Raw genomic sequence first — 15,262 nt, forward strand, 5'->3', positions numbered from 1 at the left:
CCTCTATCTGGCCTTATCCCCCTGTGACTAGAGACCTACCAGGAACAAAAATGGGAAAAGCACAAAACCTTAGAGAAGCTAAGGACTTGAAGGAAGAGAGCAGCGACTTGAGGAGGTGGTCCCCAGAGGGCAGATTCCCAGGCAGGGCCCATCTCTGTCTGCCCACCACAACGCCTGGCCTTCTGTCACTTCAGCAGCCATGTTGCCTTCATGTAAGGAATACACTCCTTCCGCACTCTCCTCTCTTCGTTCCTCCCTCGCACCCATTCCCTCTTCCGGAGGTCCACGTACACTAACAAGCATCCTCTTTGGAAAATATGACTGGGAGTCCCTAAGTCTGAGGTTAGGAGCCATTTGCGCATTAGTTGAAATTGAACCCTGCAGCATCCTCCCTCGAAGCTTCTCTGTGAGCTGAGCTGCACTGAGGGACAGGAGCATGCCATTCTCAGGTTGAGAGGACCAGCCCAAAGGGGCTGTTAGGGGAAGGAATACTGGGAGGTGGGAGAACATTACAAATAAAAGGGCTTGATATATGTGAGGTGCGGCTGTGTCCACCTGTGCCAGGGAGACCAGCTCCTACCCCAGGAGAGGGCAGGGAAATGCTTCCTAGCCCTTTTGGCCTCTGCCTTTCCCTGAGCATGGCAATGCTGCTTCGGCCAAAGCCCAGAGTCTGAAACTCAGTGCACAAATTGCCCCATGCCTTATACATCCACAAGTCTTCATAGTAAGGGCCCATCTTTAGGGACAAGGCTGAGATGCGGAAAGATCTTTACTTTTAAAAAGAATTACTCGGCTACATTCTTTAGTTAACTCCCAATTAGCCAGAAAATTAAAATACCAAAAGAGTACTCCACTCCTGAATATCTTCATTCATTTTAGTCATGAATGTTCATCTCTGTAATGCTTTTATAATCAACAAAATTAATACTTCATCCTCAACATTTGCTGTCATTAGATTATCAAAGTAGCCAAAGTTAATACTCAGTTTGCACATTAAATCTGTAACGTTTTCTCGCATGGGTCAGCTATGAGGAAGAGATGTAACATTTTCCATGTGGTAGATTTTCTCCCACCAAGACAAAAACTTCTGAGTAGTGCTCCAGAAATGCATCTGCTGGTGGCTGGGGACAGGCCCCATTGAAAGAGAGGGTTACGGGGATCCAGTTCAATTGATTTCTGCCTAATTGCAGACCCCAGGGCCAGCTGGCACTGAGTGCAATTCCTGCTCCTGTCTGGCAACTGTCTAAAATCTACATGGAGTAAATCTTGCAGATGAACATAACTTGTTTCAGACCTAAGCTATCTTTAGGTTGACTACATTTGGTAGACATTTCCCAAGTGTTTACGTCTCTCCTTTCTAACACAGATCCTACAGAATACAATTAGATCATTTCTTAAGACCCACGATTCTCATTGTAAATTTCAGGCATGTTCTCAGAGCTCTTGAGGTGTACAGGGCTGTTTATCTGCAAAGGATGCTAGACTTCTGTGTCTTTTGAGTGCTCTGTGTGTTTTCATGTTTCTCTCCTCTCATTGTCCATTTCTGCCACTTGCTGCTTCCAGTATGCCTGCTATTTCAGCCCAGTATGGACACCCATAGCCACAATTATCAAAACTGTCCCTAAAATTAAAATCATCAACATTTATTGAGCACCAACTATAGGTCAGTCCTGTTATCATTTATTCATGTGCATTAATCTGTTTACTTCTTATACCTCCTTATAAGGGAGTTATTAATATAATGGTCTCCCTTTTCCAGATGGGGAACCTGAGACACACAGCAAGGCACACAGCTATAAGGGGTAGAGTCAGAACCTGGGCCCAGATAACGCAAGCCCAGAGCCTGCTCTCTTTGCCACTCACCCTGCTGCCTCCAAGAAGCAGCACACTTTACAGGGGCTAATTGGATTTTTGATCCTCATGTGCTCTAGAGAGCTGTACCTGAAGACCATGGAGGCCACTTTGGAAGCACCTGGCATTACCGTCACAGAATGAGAAAAATAAATCCAAATCAATTCACTGGAAAAGATAATGAAACAGATAAAACACTAGCTGTCCCAATCAAGAAAACAGAGAGAAAGTACAAATACAAAACTAGAAATGATAGAAAGGAATAACCAAATATTGAGGAAATTTCTAAAAGCAGAAGATAATGGTTTGTACAGTGCTCCATAATAAATATGGTATTTCCAAGTAGAAATGTCAAGTAGACCACTGTATATATATATGGCCCATAATCTTCCCCAACAGACTTTATGTGCTTGTCATGTGTCACCATTAAGCTATCTTCAACAGGTGCTTCTGTGGGAGTCCTATGTCTCCAGGGAGAGGAAGCCGTCACATTTTCCTCTACTAGGGTAGGGGCAGCAAACTTATGCACATGGGCCAAATTTGCTCACCACCTGTTTTTGTAAATAAAGTTTTATTGGAACATGGTTATTCTCATTCATTTATGTATTGTCTGTGGCTGCTTTCATGCTACAACAGAGTTGAATAGCAACAATGGGGATCATATGGCCTGCAAAGCCTAAAATATTTACCATCCTGTCCTTTACAGAATAAGTTTGCCAAACCCTGTGCTAGAGCCCTGTGATTTTTCCAGTTTCAGACTAGTTTCTGTGCTGGTTTCTTGGTTCAGGATTTCCAGACCAAGTAGGTGGTACACATTCAGACTGCATATATGCTTATTTCAGGTATTCTTTTGCTAGTCAGAGCCTCTGGGTAGGCACCCTTAAGTCTACACCTGGAACAAGTGCAATTGTTCTTATCTTCATTTTAGAGATTCCTGGCTTAGTCCGTTTGGGAAACTATAACAAAACACAATAGACTTAAGTGGCTTATAAACCACAGAAGTTTTTTTCTCACAGTTCTGAAGTCTGGAAATTCCCAGATCAAGGCTCTGGTAGATCTGGTGCCTGGTGACCTGCTTCCTGGTTCGTAGACAGCTGTCTTTTCACTGTGTCCTCACAGGGTGGAAGGAGTGAGGAAACTCTCTGATGTGTCTTTTATAAGGACACTAATCCCATTCATGAGGGTGCCATCCTCATGACTTAATTACCTCTGAAAGGCCTTACCTCTGAATATCATCACCGTGGGGGTTAGATTTCAACACATGAATTTGAGGGGGATAAACATTCAGACCATAGCACTGCCTGTATTCATTTTATTTCCTGCATAACAAATTTGTTTACCATTTATTACCTCGCAGTTCTGTCGGTTAGAAGTCTGGTGTGGTAAGGCTTGCTTCTCTGCTAAGGCTGAAATTGCTTTGTTGGCCAGCTCCACTCTCAACTGGAGGTTGGGGTCCTTTCTGAAGCTCGTTCCTGTTATGAGCACAGTTCAGTTCCTTGCAGCTGCAGGACTGTAGCCCCTGTTTTCTGGAGAGCTGGTGGCCAGTGACCCCTCTCAGCTCCCATAGGCTGCTCTTGCTCAGGTCCTTCCACCATATCCTTCTCCATCTCAGCAGCAGGCACAATCCTTCTCATCAAATCTCTGTCATGCTTTCCATAAATATGACTTCCTTTTCTGCTACCAGCCAGAGAAAACTCTCTGCTTTTAAAGAGCAGCTGTGATTAAGTCTGGCCCAGGGGATAATCTGTTTTTGTTTTTGTTTTCTTTTGAGACAGGGTCTTGGCTTTGTTACCCAGGCTGGAGTACAGTGGTGTGATCACAGCTCACTGAAACCTCAACCTCCTGGGCTCAAACAATCCTCCCAGTTCAGCCTCCCAAGTAGCTGGGATGACAGGTGCACATCACCACATCTGGCTCATTTTTTTTGTTTGTTTATTTTTTGTTTCACCATGTTGCCCAAGCTGGTCTTGAACTTCCAGGCTCAAGCGATCCTCCCACCTTGGCCTCCCAAAGTGCTGGGATTACAGGTGTGAGCCACTACCCCCGGCCATAATCTCACTTTCTTAAAGTCAGCTGTACCCTATAACATAAGCTCATCTCAGGAGAACTATATCTTCATACTCACAAGTTCCATCCATAACCACAGGGGAGGGACTACACAAGAGCAAGGGTCATGGGTCACCTTAGACTTCTGGGGACCACACCAGCTTTTTGCAGGGAGTTCTATTCAGCTTTCCACCACAAATGATCCTCAGGCTTCATCCCTAGTCCTACTCAGACTTAGAAAGCCCCACTATTAGTAGATGGACCTTTTTTCTAATATGCTCATGGGCCATTCAACCTCAGCTCCCACTCGCTTCTCTGGCTTTTAGTTCTCTCGTCATTTTCCATACCTGAGGTTTTCTATTTCTTGCATTCAAGATTGGCATGCGTTTAAAAATATGTGTGTTATATTATAACCTGTATGTTGAAGTATTTGGAATGATTGGGGTTTTGAATGATTTCTTCCCTCAGCAGCATGTCAGCAATATTTTCCAGATTTTTCATGTTTTAGAAATACGTACCAAGATTACCCTCCAAATCCATCAAAATAAGTGAACTTTCAGAGTCCTACCCTCAGTAAAGTTATAGCTACCCTATAACTAAGGTTATAGGAAGAATTGATGGTTGATCAACCTGAAAACTTACCAGTGTGTTCAGATCTAGGGCATAGTTTCTTCTTATGCAGTAACTTTTCTTTATGTATCACCGGGAAAGCTAGATGTATGAAAATTAAGGAAAGTAGATTACGGTATCTTTCGAGACCTAAATTCTTTCTAATGAAACAGGCAGATTAATGGGCAAAGGGTAGTCTTTTTTTTTTTTTTCTTGTCCCCATACCTCTTTTCAAATAGCTCAACACTGCTAACAGTATATTTATTTTGTTTCCATTTCAAATCTGTGAGCAGTTTTCAAAGTTATAATAAATGCTTTTCTTCAGATGTAGCTGAGCAGTATTTTCAAGAGAGCATGACTCATCTTAAGGATTCTGAAGGGATAGGAAGAGCCAAATTTCTTTCAATTCAAGATGAATTTTGCCATTTTCTACAAATGACTGGACAAAAAGAGGTAAGTGAGTTTGGATCACAATTGTCTAGTTATTCACAGTTGATATCCAAAGGGCTACTCCTTTACTCTGCAAGCATCCATTAAGCACCTATTGTGTGCAAAGCATGTGCCAGTCTCTAGAGGGACACATAAATAAGGCTAGGGCTCCTTTCAGGCAGCTTCCAGAGATACTTGCTCTTAGAAGCTAGGAGACTTCATGAGAATATAGATTGTCATGCCCACCTACAAAAGATCCTACAGAAATAGTGGACAGGCCCTGCTTATTGAAGTCCTGCAGATCTGGCTGGAATAGTGTGGCAGTTAGTGTGTCTAATCCCTCTCTCCTCAGTTTGGGTAATGAATGGAATTTTCATATCTAAGGAAAACTATACGGTGCAGAAGTTACAGCTCAGTTGTTTAGTATTGATTCATACAAGCATGATTTACATGGCTTATAAAAATAGAACAAATCCCAGACCTTATATTCATTGGTAGTTAAACCCTTGGAAACGTATTCCTTGCAAAGCCTAGCATACCGTGGCTTTATTCTTTTGTATATGTGTGTGTGTATATACATGTTAATACATATATATGTCTCCAATCACCGACAGATACTGAGGAACAATTATATATATATGTGTGTGCATATATATGTATATATGTATGTGTATATATATGTATGTGTGCATATATGCCCACACCCTCTTCTCAGTGCACCTAAGTCCTGTTTACTCTTCACTCCTCTCTGTTAAACTTTTCTTTTTTTTTGAGACAGAGTCTCGCTCTGTCACCCAAGCTGGAGTGCAGTGGTGCAATCTCGGCTCACTGCAACCTCCGCCTCCTGAGTTCAAGCAGTTCTCTGCCTCAGCCTCCTGAGTAGCTGGGATTACAGGCCCCCGCCACCACACCCAGCTAATTTTTTTGTATTTTTAGTAGAGACGGGGCTCTACTAAAGAGCCAGTTTGCTAAAATCTTTTAGTGAGACGGGGCTCACCATTTGGCCAGGCTGGTCTTGAACTCCTGAACTCGTGATCCACCCGCCTCAGCCTCCCAAAGTGCTGGGATTACAGGTGTGAGCCACTGCGCCCACCTCTGTTAAGCTTTTCTTATCAGAGGTTAATGCCGTCTCAGTTTCCTAGAAAACTATACATGCATACATATATACACACATATGTACACAGTACATATATGTGTATACACACACACACACACATATCTATATACATAGTTGTTCCTCAGTATCTGTGGGGGATTGGTTCCAGAACCCCCAAGGATACCAAACTCCAAGGATGCTCAAGCCCTTGTACAAAATGGTGTCATATTTGTATGTAACTTAGATATAGCCTCCTGAGTACTTTATATCATCTCTAGATTGCTTATAATACCTAATACAATGTAAATGCTATGGTAACAGTTGTTACACTCTATTTTTTATTTGTATTGTTTTTATTGTTGTATTGTTATTTTTGTTTTTTTCCCATATAATATTTGATCTGTGGATATGGAGGGCTCGTTATATATTTTTTTCAACTCTAACCTATCATGGCAAATCTTGGAAATGACACACTTTATTTCCCTTGCCATCTGTAGACCTCCTCCCCCACAGCTCTTTTCTCATCCTTAATCCCCCCACTACCCCCACTTCTCTCAGTTAGGGAACATGGGCTTTCATGTAGATATACCCATGTTTCTCAGGCCAAAGTAGGGCCACAATCACCATGACAAATGGGAGTTTTCTTGGTCACCCAACCCCAGGGAGAGAAATACCTTCCAGGGGCATCATATTCCCTCCCCGTCTCCCCTCACATCTCTGGAAGACTTAAGGGGAGTGCTCAGGTCAGAATAATGGGGCATCCATTGTTTTCCATCTTTAGTCCTGCCACTCATCATCTCTTGCCTGGACCGCTGTAACGAGTTCCTGTCTCTCAGCTGCTTTTTCCATGCTTGCCCTCTTCTAATCCACTCAGAATAAGGAAGCCATGGTGATGTTTCCAAAAAGCAGATCTGACCAGTGAACACTAATTTGTAAAAGCCAGTGCACTGGCTCCCCGATGCCCTCAGGATAAACTAGAATCCTGACATGGCCCACAGTATTGTCCATGACCTGGGCTCCACTGACATTTCCAGGCTCATTTTTGCCTCCTCTCCCTGATCCATGTTCCTGCCACACTGGCCTTTTCTAATTCCCACTTCCAGGCAGTGCCAGCTTTTGTTTCCTCCTCCTGGAAGGCCCTTCCTCATTGATCTCCAGGCCAATGCTAACCCATTCTTCATTTCTTATCAGCTTCTCTGAATCCTCTCCCCCAGGCTTCATTTAGACGTTCCCCATTATTCTTCCTTACAGAATCCATTTGATGTCATCAAATATTTGTAAGTATATATTCACGTGGATATTTAACATTTGTCTTGCAACTAGACTGAACCTGTGAAAGCAGAGACCCTCTTGCCTGTGGTGAGGAGTGATGAGCAGAGAGGTGGATGCATGTTTGGCCACAGGCCAGCTGGCTGTTCTCACTCCCATGGGCCATGCATCAGTTCGTCTGTACTGTCTGGCTTCCCACCATAGTGTCTTGCTGAGTCAGCCAATGCTCACTGTCAGTGATGCTATGCCTCACTGCCCTTGCCCAGGTCACCCAGATCAGTGTTGATCAAAAGATGCACCTCACTCTCCTAAGCTGCCCTCAAAGATTTTAGCAAACTGGCTCTTTTCATTCTAGGGCCACTACCAGCCCATCCAGTGCCCTTATGATAATAGAAAAAGCTGCCCCTTCCTCAGGTAGATACCGCCCATGTTGGAGGGGACCAGAGGCTGGATTTCAGCCCTCCCCATGCTCCGGCCAGGCACCCCTGTGTGTGGCACCCCCTGCCCAGCCAAACATGGCCAACAAGGGCCGGGCCCAAGGACAGTCCCAGAGCCAAGAATGGGGCTGTGCTCAGGCCATCCCAGATGTTCCCACAGCACGTGGCCATTGGCACTGTGGAACATGATCTTTGGGGGCCGAAATGCCTTTTAAGGTAAAATGTAAGTGAAGGCCACTCTGCCACAGGTTAAGCTACTTTACGAGGGTTTGTCTTCTAGTTATGCCACTCTTTTGCTCAAGAATCTTCTCTGACTTCCTCAGCCTGGTCACTCACTGGCTGTCAACAGGCCATGTGCTCCTCCTGTGCTCCCAGTTGCCCATACCCTCTTCTCAGCCCACCTAAGTCCTCTTTACTCTTCACTCCTCTCCATTAAGCTTTTCCTAGCAGAGGTTGATGCCATCTCAGTTTCCTAGAAACCCGTGCCATTTAACTTCCTTCACATCTACCCCGTTTCCCCAGTCAGGCTGTAGACAGTAGCCAAAGCTTCATTTGAGAAAGGGAGTCTCCCTGGGTCTTCTCCCCATCACTGGCTCCTCTAAATCTGACAGTCAATTCCCACAGAAATATTACCAAACCCAACACTCTCATCAGTCTAAGTCCTTGCTCTCAGAAGTTGGGAGATGTGATGGGCTTTACCCTCAGGCAAGTCTAGATTTAAATTCTAGTCCCTCATGTACCTCAGTGGGGCCTCACTGGTGAGTTACACAATCACTCTGCCTCTACAGGGATTCCTCTTTCACCTGAGAAATTGATTTCTGCCTCATCAGCACCTGTAATGTGGTTCCCCTACCCCAGCCCTAGCCCCTGACTTGTATTATTGCCAACAAAAAGATTAAAGGCCCTCCTTGTCCTTCTGTTTGTGGAGCACTTTCGGGACACCTTTGGGGCTGTGTCATGAGGAAGCTCCCATGGTCCATGCTGTATTTGGCAGTCAAATTCAGCATCCATGCTCTGCAGCTGATGTCGTGCCTTCATGTGGAAGATCGTGGAAGAATTTCTGGAGGAAGCATGGAGGATTGACATACTTTAACAGGGTTTTCCCCCACATATTTTGGTGTCTGAAGAAGCTAGTATCAGGAAATGATGTGTCCTGACCAATTCATATTTTTTATTCCATGTTAGTATAAATAAATTGGATAAACCAAACAAAATGTCACATCATGTTGGAATGTTTACTTTCAGTTTCCTAAACAATTTCCTATGAGAATAGTAAAGCCTGGAGTGTGTTCAGGATGTTCTATACATAGATAATTTGCCCAGGAACGCTGTATTTTCACTTCTGTAAGAATGGCATTGCAGACAGAGGGAGAAAAGCATGGGACTAAAATGTATGAAAATTAGGTCGGGCATTGTGGCTCGTGCCTGTAATCCCAGCACTTTGGGAGGCCAAGGTGGGAGGATCACTTGAGATCAGGAGTTCAAGACCAGTCTGACCAACATGGTGAAACTGTCTCAGCTAAAAATACAAAAATTAGCTGGGTATGGTGGTGGGCACCTGTAATCCCAGCACTTTGGGAGGCCAAGGTGGGCAGATCACTTGAGGTCAGGAGTTCAAGACCAGTCTGGCCAACATGGTGAAACCCTGTCTCTACTAAAAATACAAAAATCAGCCAGGTATGGTGGTGGGCGCCTGTAATCCCAGCTACTTGGGAGGCTGAGGCAGGAGAATCGCTTGAACCTGGGAGGTGGAGGTTGCAGGGAGCTGGGATCATGCCACCGCACTTCAGCCTGGGAGACAGAGAGAGACTCTGTCTAAAAACAAAACAAAACAAAACAAAACAAAAACTCCAGATTTCCACCTGCTGTTGTAAAATGGAAGATCTGCTGAGATGTATTTTAAAAAAAAAAACAAGTATGAAAATTGCTGGCTGGATTCAGATCCTAGCACCAACATAGCTGAGTCCTCTGACTCTGAGCAGGTTTCTTAACTGCTCTGTTCCTGTTTCCTCCTCTGCCTAATGAGGATTAAAATTTTACCCATCTAAAGAAGACAGCAAAAATTAAATGAGATCACACACAATTGTGTGTGTTCAGCACAATTACTGACATGTGAGGACTGATCCATGTCAGCTTTTGTTCTTACTACTCAACTGAAATGGGTTCCTGTAATGGCTGAGTGGGTTTATTTTGCCAGGTGTCCTCTGTCTTCATAGTTTACACCTTTCTTCACATTTGTGTTGTTTCCTGACTCCTGTTCAACCAGAGGTGATATGATTTTGCTGTGTCCCCACCCAAATCTCATCTTGAATTGTAGTTCCTATAATACCCATGTGCCATGGTAGGGACCTGTGGGAGGTGATTGAACCATGGGGGCGGTTACCCCCATGCTGTTCTTGTGATAGTGACTGAATTCTCACAAGATCTGATGGTTTTATAAGGAGCTTTTCCCCCTTTGTTCAGCACTTCTGTCTCCTGCTGCCCTATGAAAGAGGTGCCCTCTGCCATGATTATAAGTTTTCTGAGGCCTCCCCACCCATGAGGAACTGTGAGTCAATTAAACCTCTTGGCTTTATAAATTACCCAGTCTCAGGTATCTCTTCATAGCAGCATGAGAACGGACTAATACAAGAGGAGAATAGGCTCAGCTCATGAGACTACCACACCCATGTGAAAATATACAAGTTATGTAATTTTCTTAAGAGGCACTGATCTTAATCAATCAGCCTTTGAACTTGTTAACCAGATAGCTTTTTGTTCCTTTCACAGAGAGCAACCTCGATCCTGAGAGAGTCCCTAGAAGCCAAAGTGGGAGTATTTGGCGATTTCAGTCCCGAGGTGGCAGAGACATACCGGCTCCTAGGAGGAGCAGACCTGGTGCAGGGGAACCACAGTGAGGCCCACAAGAAACTGAAGAAGGTAAAGCTGGAACCAGTACGAACACAAGAGTAGGCTCTCCCTCCCCTCTCCAAGGTCAATTTCTCTCCCTCGTGGTGGTTCTTTTAAATGAAACTTTAGAAGTGGTGTGTTTAGATAAGATGACATCACTTTTGTGGTAGATCTAAGCTAATACTTTTTGGGTAAAAGACATAGTAAGCCTCTTAGACATATATGTTTTTTAAATGAATTATCAATTATTTTTACTACGCAAATATTTTTAATTTTTTACATAGTATAATTTATCAGTCCTTTATGTTTGTGGTACTCTCTCTATATACTGAGTTTATAGAGGAATTCTCTTACATATTCTTCAATTGTCATTCTTCTTTTTCTTCTTTTAAATTTGGAGTTTATTTGTGTGGATGGCATGAGGAATGGATCTAATCTTACCTTTTTTCCAAATGGCCACCCAGTTGTCCAGCACCATTTATTTAGAGAGCCCATCTATGCTCCAGTGACTTCAGATAATACCTTCATCATATACTGATTTTCCTTATGGACTTAAGTCTATTTCTAGATTTCTCTTCTCTTCCACTAGTCTTTCTGTTTATTCATGTGTCAATATTTCACAGTTTTAACTCCAGAGATTTTACAGAATGATTTAATATGTGATAGGAGTAGACACCCCTTATGGCTTTTCTTTTGCTAGAATATCAGGTGTTCTAGCTATTCTTCCATGTTTCTTTTTCTACATGAATTTCCGTATCAATTTGTCTAACTCCATAAAGAGCTTGCTGGTATTTTTACTGCATTACTTTTAAATAAATCTTGTGAAAATTGACAACTTTGTGATATTGAGTTCTTCTATCCAAGAACAAGGGGTATCTTTCCATTTCTTCATGCCTACTTTTATATCTTTCAGGCACATCCAAAAGTGTTCTTCATATGGGTTTTGTATATTTCTTATTAAGTTTAATTCTAACCATTTGATCTTCCTTATTACTATTATAAATGGAGATTTATCTACTGTTATATCTTTTGATTTATTTTTTTACATATGAACCCAGTTGGTTTCTCGGTAAATTTTATATCCTGCTAATTGCTTCTTTTATTGCTTGAGTTAATTCAATCATTGATTCTCCCAGGTTTTGGGGGTATTCTATTACATCATCTGCAAATAGACTTAGTTTTACTTTATGCTTTCCAGTTCTTATGCCTCCAATTTATTTCGTTTGTCTAATTGCATTTGCTTATACCTCCAATATAATAATAAACAGCAGTGGAAATAATGAGCATCTTTGCCATGTTCCTGATCTTAGTGTAAATGCCTCCAGTGATTCTTCATTTAATAGATGCTGGTTTTAGAACTAAGGTTTATGTATTTTATCATGTTAAGAAAGTATCCATCAATTTCTATTTTCATGAGTGCTTTTTTAATTAGAACTAAATGTTGAATTTTACCAAAGGCTTTTTCAGCATCAGTGGAGATTATCAGATGGTTCTTCTTAGATCATTTAAATAAATTACAATAAATAAATTTATTTCACACTACCAGAGATTGGGTAATTTATAAAGAAAATAAATTTATTTATTATAATTCTAGAGCCTGGGAAGTCCAAGATCCAGGGGCTGACATTTGGCAGGGGCCTTCCTGCTGCATAATCCCTTGGCAGAAAGCGAAAGGAAATGAGAGAGAAAGGGAGAGAGAGAAAAGGAGGCCAAACTCAGCTGTTCATAATGAAACCACTCCCAAGATAACAGCATTAATCTGTGCATGAGGGCAGAGTCCTAATGGCCTAATCCCCTCTCATTAGGCTCCATCTCTCAACAGTGTTGCATTTTGGATTAAGTTTCCAACACATGCTTTTTGGGAGGCACATTCAAACCATAGCAGATGTTGATTCTATATGCTAACATTTATTGTAGGATTTTTGTGCCAATATTTGTATGCATTATTTGTTTAAGGATCAATGTTATATTTGCTTATAAAAATAATTTGGAAGTTTACCTTATTTTTCATGCACTGAAAGAATTTATGTAGCATTGAAACTCTGTAGTCTTTGGAGGTTTGTGTCTTCTGTGACATCCTTTAGGCCTGGTGCTTCTTTTGTAGGGAAATTCCTTGATAATTTTCTCTATTTCTTTTACAAAAAGTGGTCCATTGAAGCTTTCTGTCCCTAATGGGGTCATTTTGGCAAACTGTATTTTTCTAGATAATTATCCATTTCACTTACATTTTCAGATTTATTCGCATGGAGATTTGAAAAGTGGTCTCATGAACTTTAAAACTTTCTACTTTTTAACAGTTATTTTCCCATTATAATTTCTTAGTTTTATATTTTGGTTTTCTCCCTTTTTCCTTGACTTAGTTTGTCTATTTTGTTAATTTTTTCAAAAAGCCAGGACTTTAATCCCATAAATCCTATTCTCTATTTCCTTAATTTCTGATTTTATCTTTATTATTTCTGTCCTTGTACCTTACTTTGTTTTGCTCTGTTAAAATTGTTTTTCTGTGTTTATGAGTTGGGAATTTAATTCATTTGTTTTCATTTTATTAATCTGTTTATGAATATGAAATTTTCTTTTATTCTAAATATATCTCATAAGTTACATCATATGTTTTCATTACATTAATTAGTTTCAAAATGGGGAAAACCTGGGAAACCCTAAGTAACATAATTAATCAAACCAAAAGAATTAACTAGTTCTGAGGGGTCCTATAAGTCAAGTATTTTTCTCTTATGATTTTTCTGATTCTGCTGCAAAAGACACTAGATTTTGTAACGTGTGACATCTATTTGTTGGTGAGGTGACACATATCTTTTATCAGTTAGTTAGCAAATAGTTACTTGGCACCTTCAATAGGCCAATCACTGTGCTAGCCAGACCTGAGGGAAAACAGTGACCAAGACAAATACGATCCTTGTCTTTGTGAGTTCCCAGTCTAGCCAGGAAGAAATATATTAGATCAATCATTTTTAATAATTTAAACATTACCCATATGCCAAAGACATTTTGGTGAGGGAGAGGTGAGACGGAAGCTGAGGGTGGCAGATGCCCTGCATTTCCGCATCTGTCACCTCCATATAGTAAGAGCCAATGCTGGCCAGGCACGGCGGCTCATGCCTATAATCCTAGAACTTTGGGAGGCCGAGGCAGGCAGACCACTTGAGACCAGGAGTTCGAGATCAACTTGGCCAACACAGCGAAACCCTGTCTCTACTAAAAATACAAATAATTAGCTGGGCATGGTGGCACACTCCTGTAATCCCAGCTACTCAGGAGTCTGAGGTGGGAGAATTGCTTGAACCTAGGAGGTGGAGGTTGTAGAGAGCCGAGATCACGCCACTGCCCTCCACCCTGAGTGACAGAGTGAGGCCCTGTAAAAACAGAGCCAGTGCTTTTTGAGTGGTTGTTACACCAGTGGCACCGTGTTAAGCAATTCGTGTATATTAACTCATTTAACTCCTACAGGAACCCTAAGAGTTGGTGTATTAGGCCATTCTTGCATTGCTATAAAGAAATACCTGAGGCCAGACGTGGTGATTCATGCTTGTAATCCCAGCACTTTGGAGGCCGAGCTGGGCAGATCACCTGAGTTAGAGACCAGCCTGGCCAACATGGTAAAACCCCGTCTCTACTAAAAATACAAAAATTAGCTGCTGGTGCACACCTGTAATCCAAGCTACGTAGGGAGGCTGAGGCAGGAAAATCGCTTGAATTATCTATTTTTCTCATTAATAGAACTATAGAACTATTGAATTATCTATTTTTCTCATTAGTAGAACTATAGAACTATATTGCCAAAAAAAATGCTCATTATTATATGAAAAGAAATTTTGTAGAAATTTGTCTTCTGTCTTGTTATGTAAGTGCTGCACCTACCTAATAGCCTCAACTTTGTCTCTTGGACTATTACGTCTACAATATTTACCATATGGCCCTTTGCAGAAAATTTTTCTGAGCCTTGCTCTAAGCAGCTGGGAATGCTGCTTAGAGGGAATGCTAAGCAGGGCACAATGGGTCTAGAGTTGTCCTTTGGAATTTTTTTTTTTTTAATCACTATGAGGATAGTGTTGAGGATGGAATGGAGTGGACCAAGAATGGAGACAAGAGGACTCAGTTTTCTTTGTCCTCCTTCCATCCCACAGTTTTAGGGATCAAATGAGATGAACTGAGTGAGGCTGTTCTAATGAGCACCAGAGACTGCCTGCGTGCAGGCCATGCAGGCCACTGGGAAGCTGTTCCAACCATCAGCATCTCTGCAGGAGAGAGGAAAACGCAGAGCCAAGGTGCTGCCTGCCACTGAGAATACCTGCTTTCCTTCCCCCTCCTCACTTCTCCCCTGAAGAAGGTAGATGACATCTGGAAAAACTCTTCCTAGGGTTCAGCCCAGCCACTGCACCCCAGGCAGGGGAAGGACCTCAGAATAGAGGGGGGTGGCAAATGATAACAGAGATACACAGAAACTTGAGCAGGGCTGAGCAGGACCACACAGACCTTTACACTGTCACTGCTGGCTCCCGGTGGGACTGAACTGGTTTATGTGCCCCACCGCACACTCACTGCTGCCAGGTGCGGCTCATACATCATTCCTCATCTTCACAGCAACCCTGCAGGTCAAACCTGCATAGCTCTGTTAAAC

At 42.3% G+C, this 15,262-nt stretch overlaps 1 protein-coding gene across 2 annotated transcripts in view; it reads left to right on the top strand.

The window, feature by feature from the left end:
• Positions 1 to 15,262, top strand: part of TTC23 (tetratricopeptide repeat domain 23) — a 112,811-nt gene that overhangs the window by 84,207 nt on the left and 13,342 nt on the right. For both annotated transcript variants that reach the window (XM_011957756.1, XM_011957763.1), the window contains 2 exons: positions 4,832 to 4,959; positions 10,507 to 10,656. In XM_011957756.1, the coding sequence (XP_011813146.1) occupies positions 4,832 to 4,959; positions 10,507 to 10,656 (278 nt within the window). The remainder of the gene's footprint in view (positions 1 to 4,831; positions 4,960 to 10,506; positions 10,657 to 15,262) is intronic.

The sequence above is a fragment of the Colobus angolensis genome, unplaced genomic scaffold, assembly GCF_000951035.1.
Source record: "Colobus angolensis palliatus isolate OR3802 unplaced genomic scaffold, Cang.pa_1.0 Scaffold112, whole genome shotgun sequence".
Lineage (NCBI taxonomy): Eukaryota > Metazoa > Chordata > Mammalia > Primates > Cercopithecidae > Colobus > Colobus angolensis.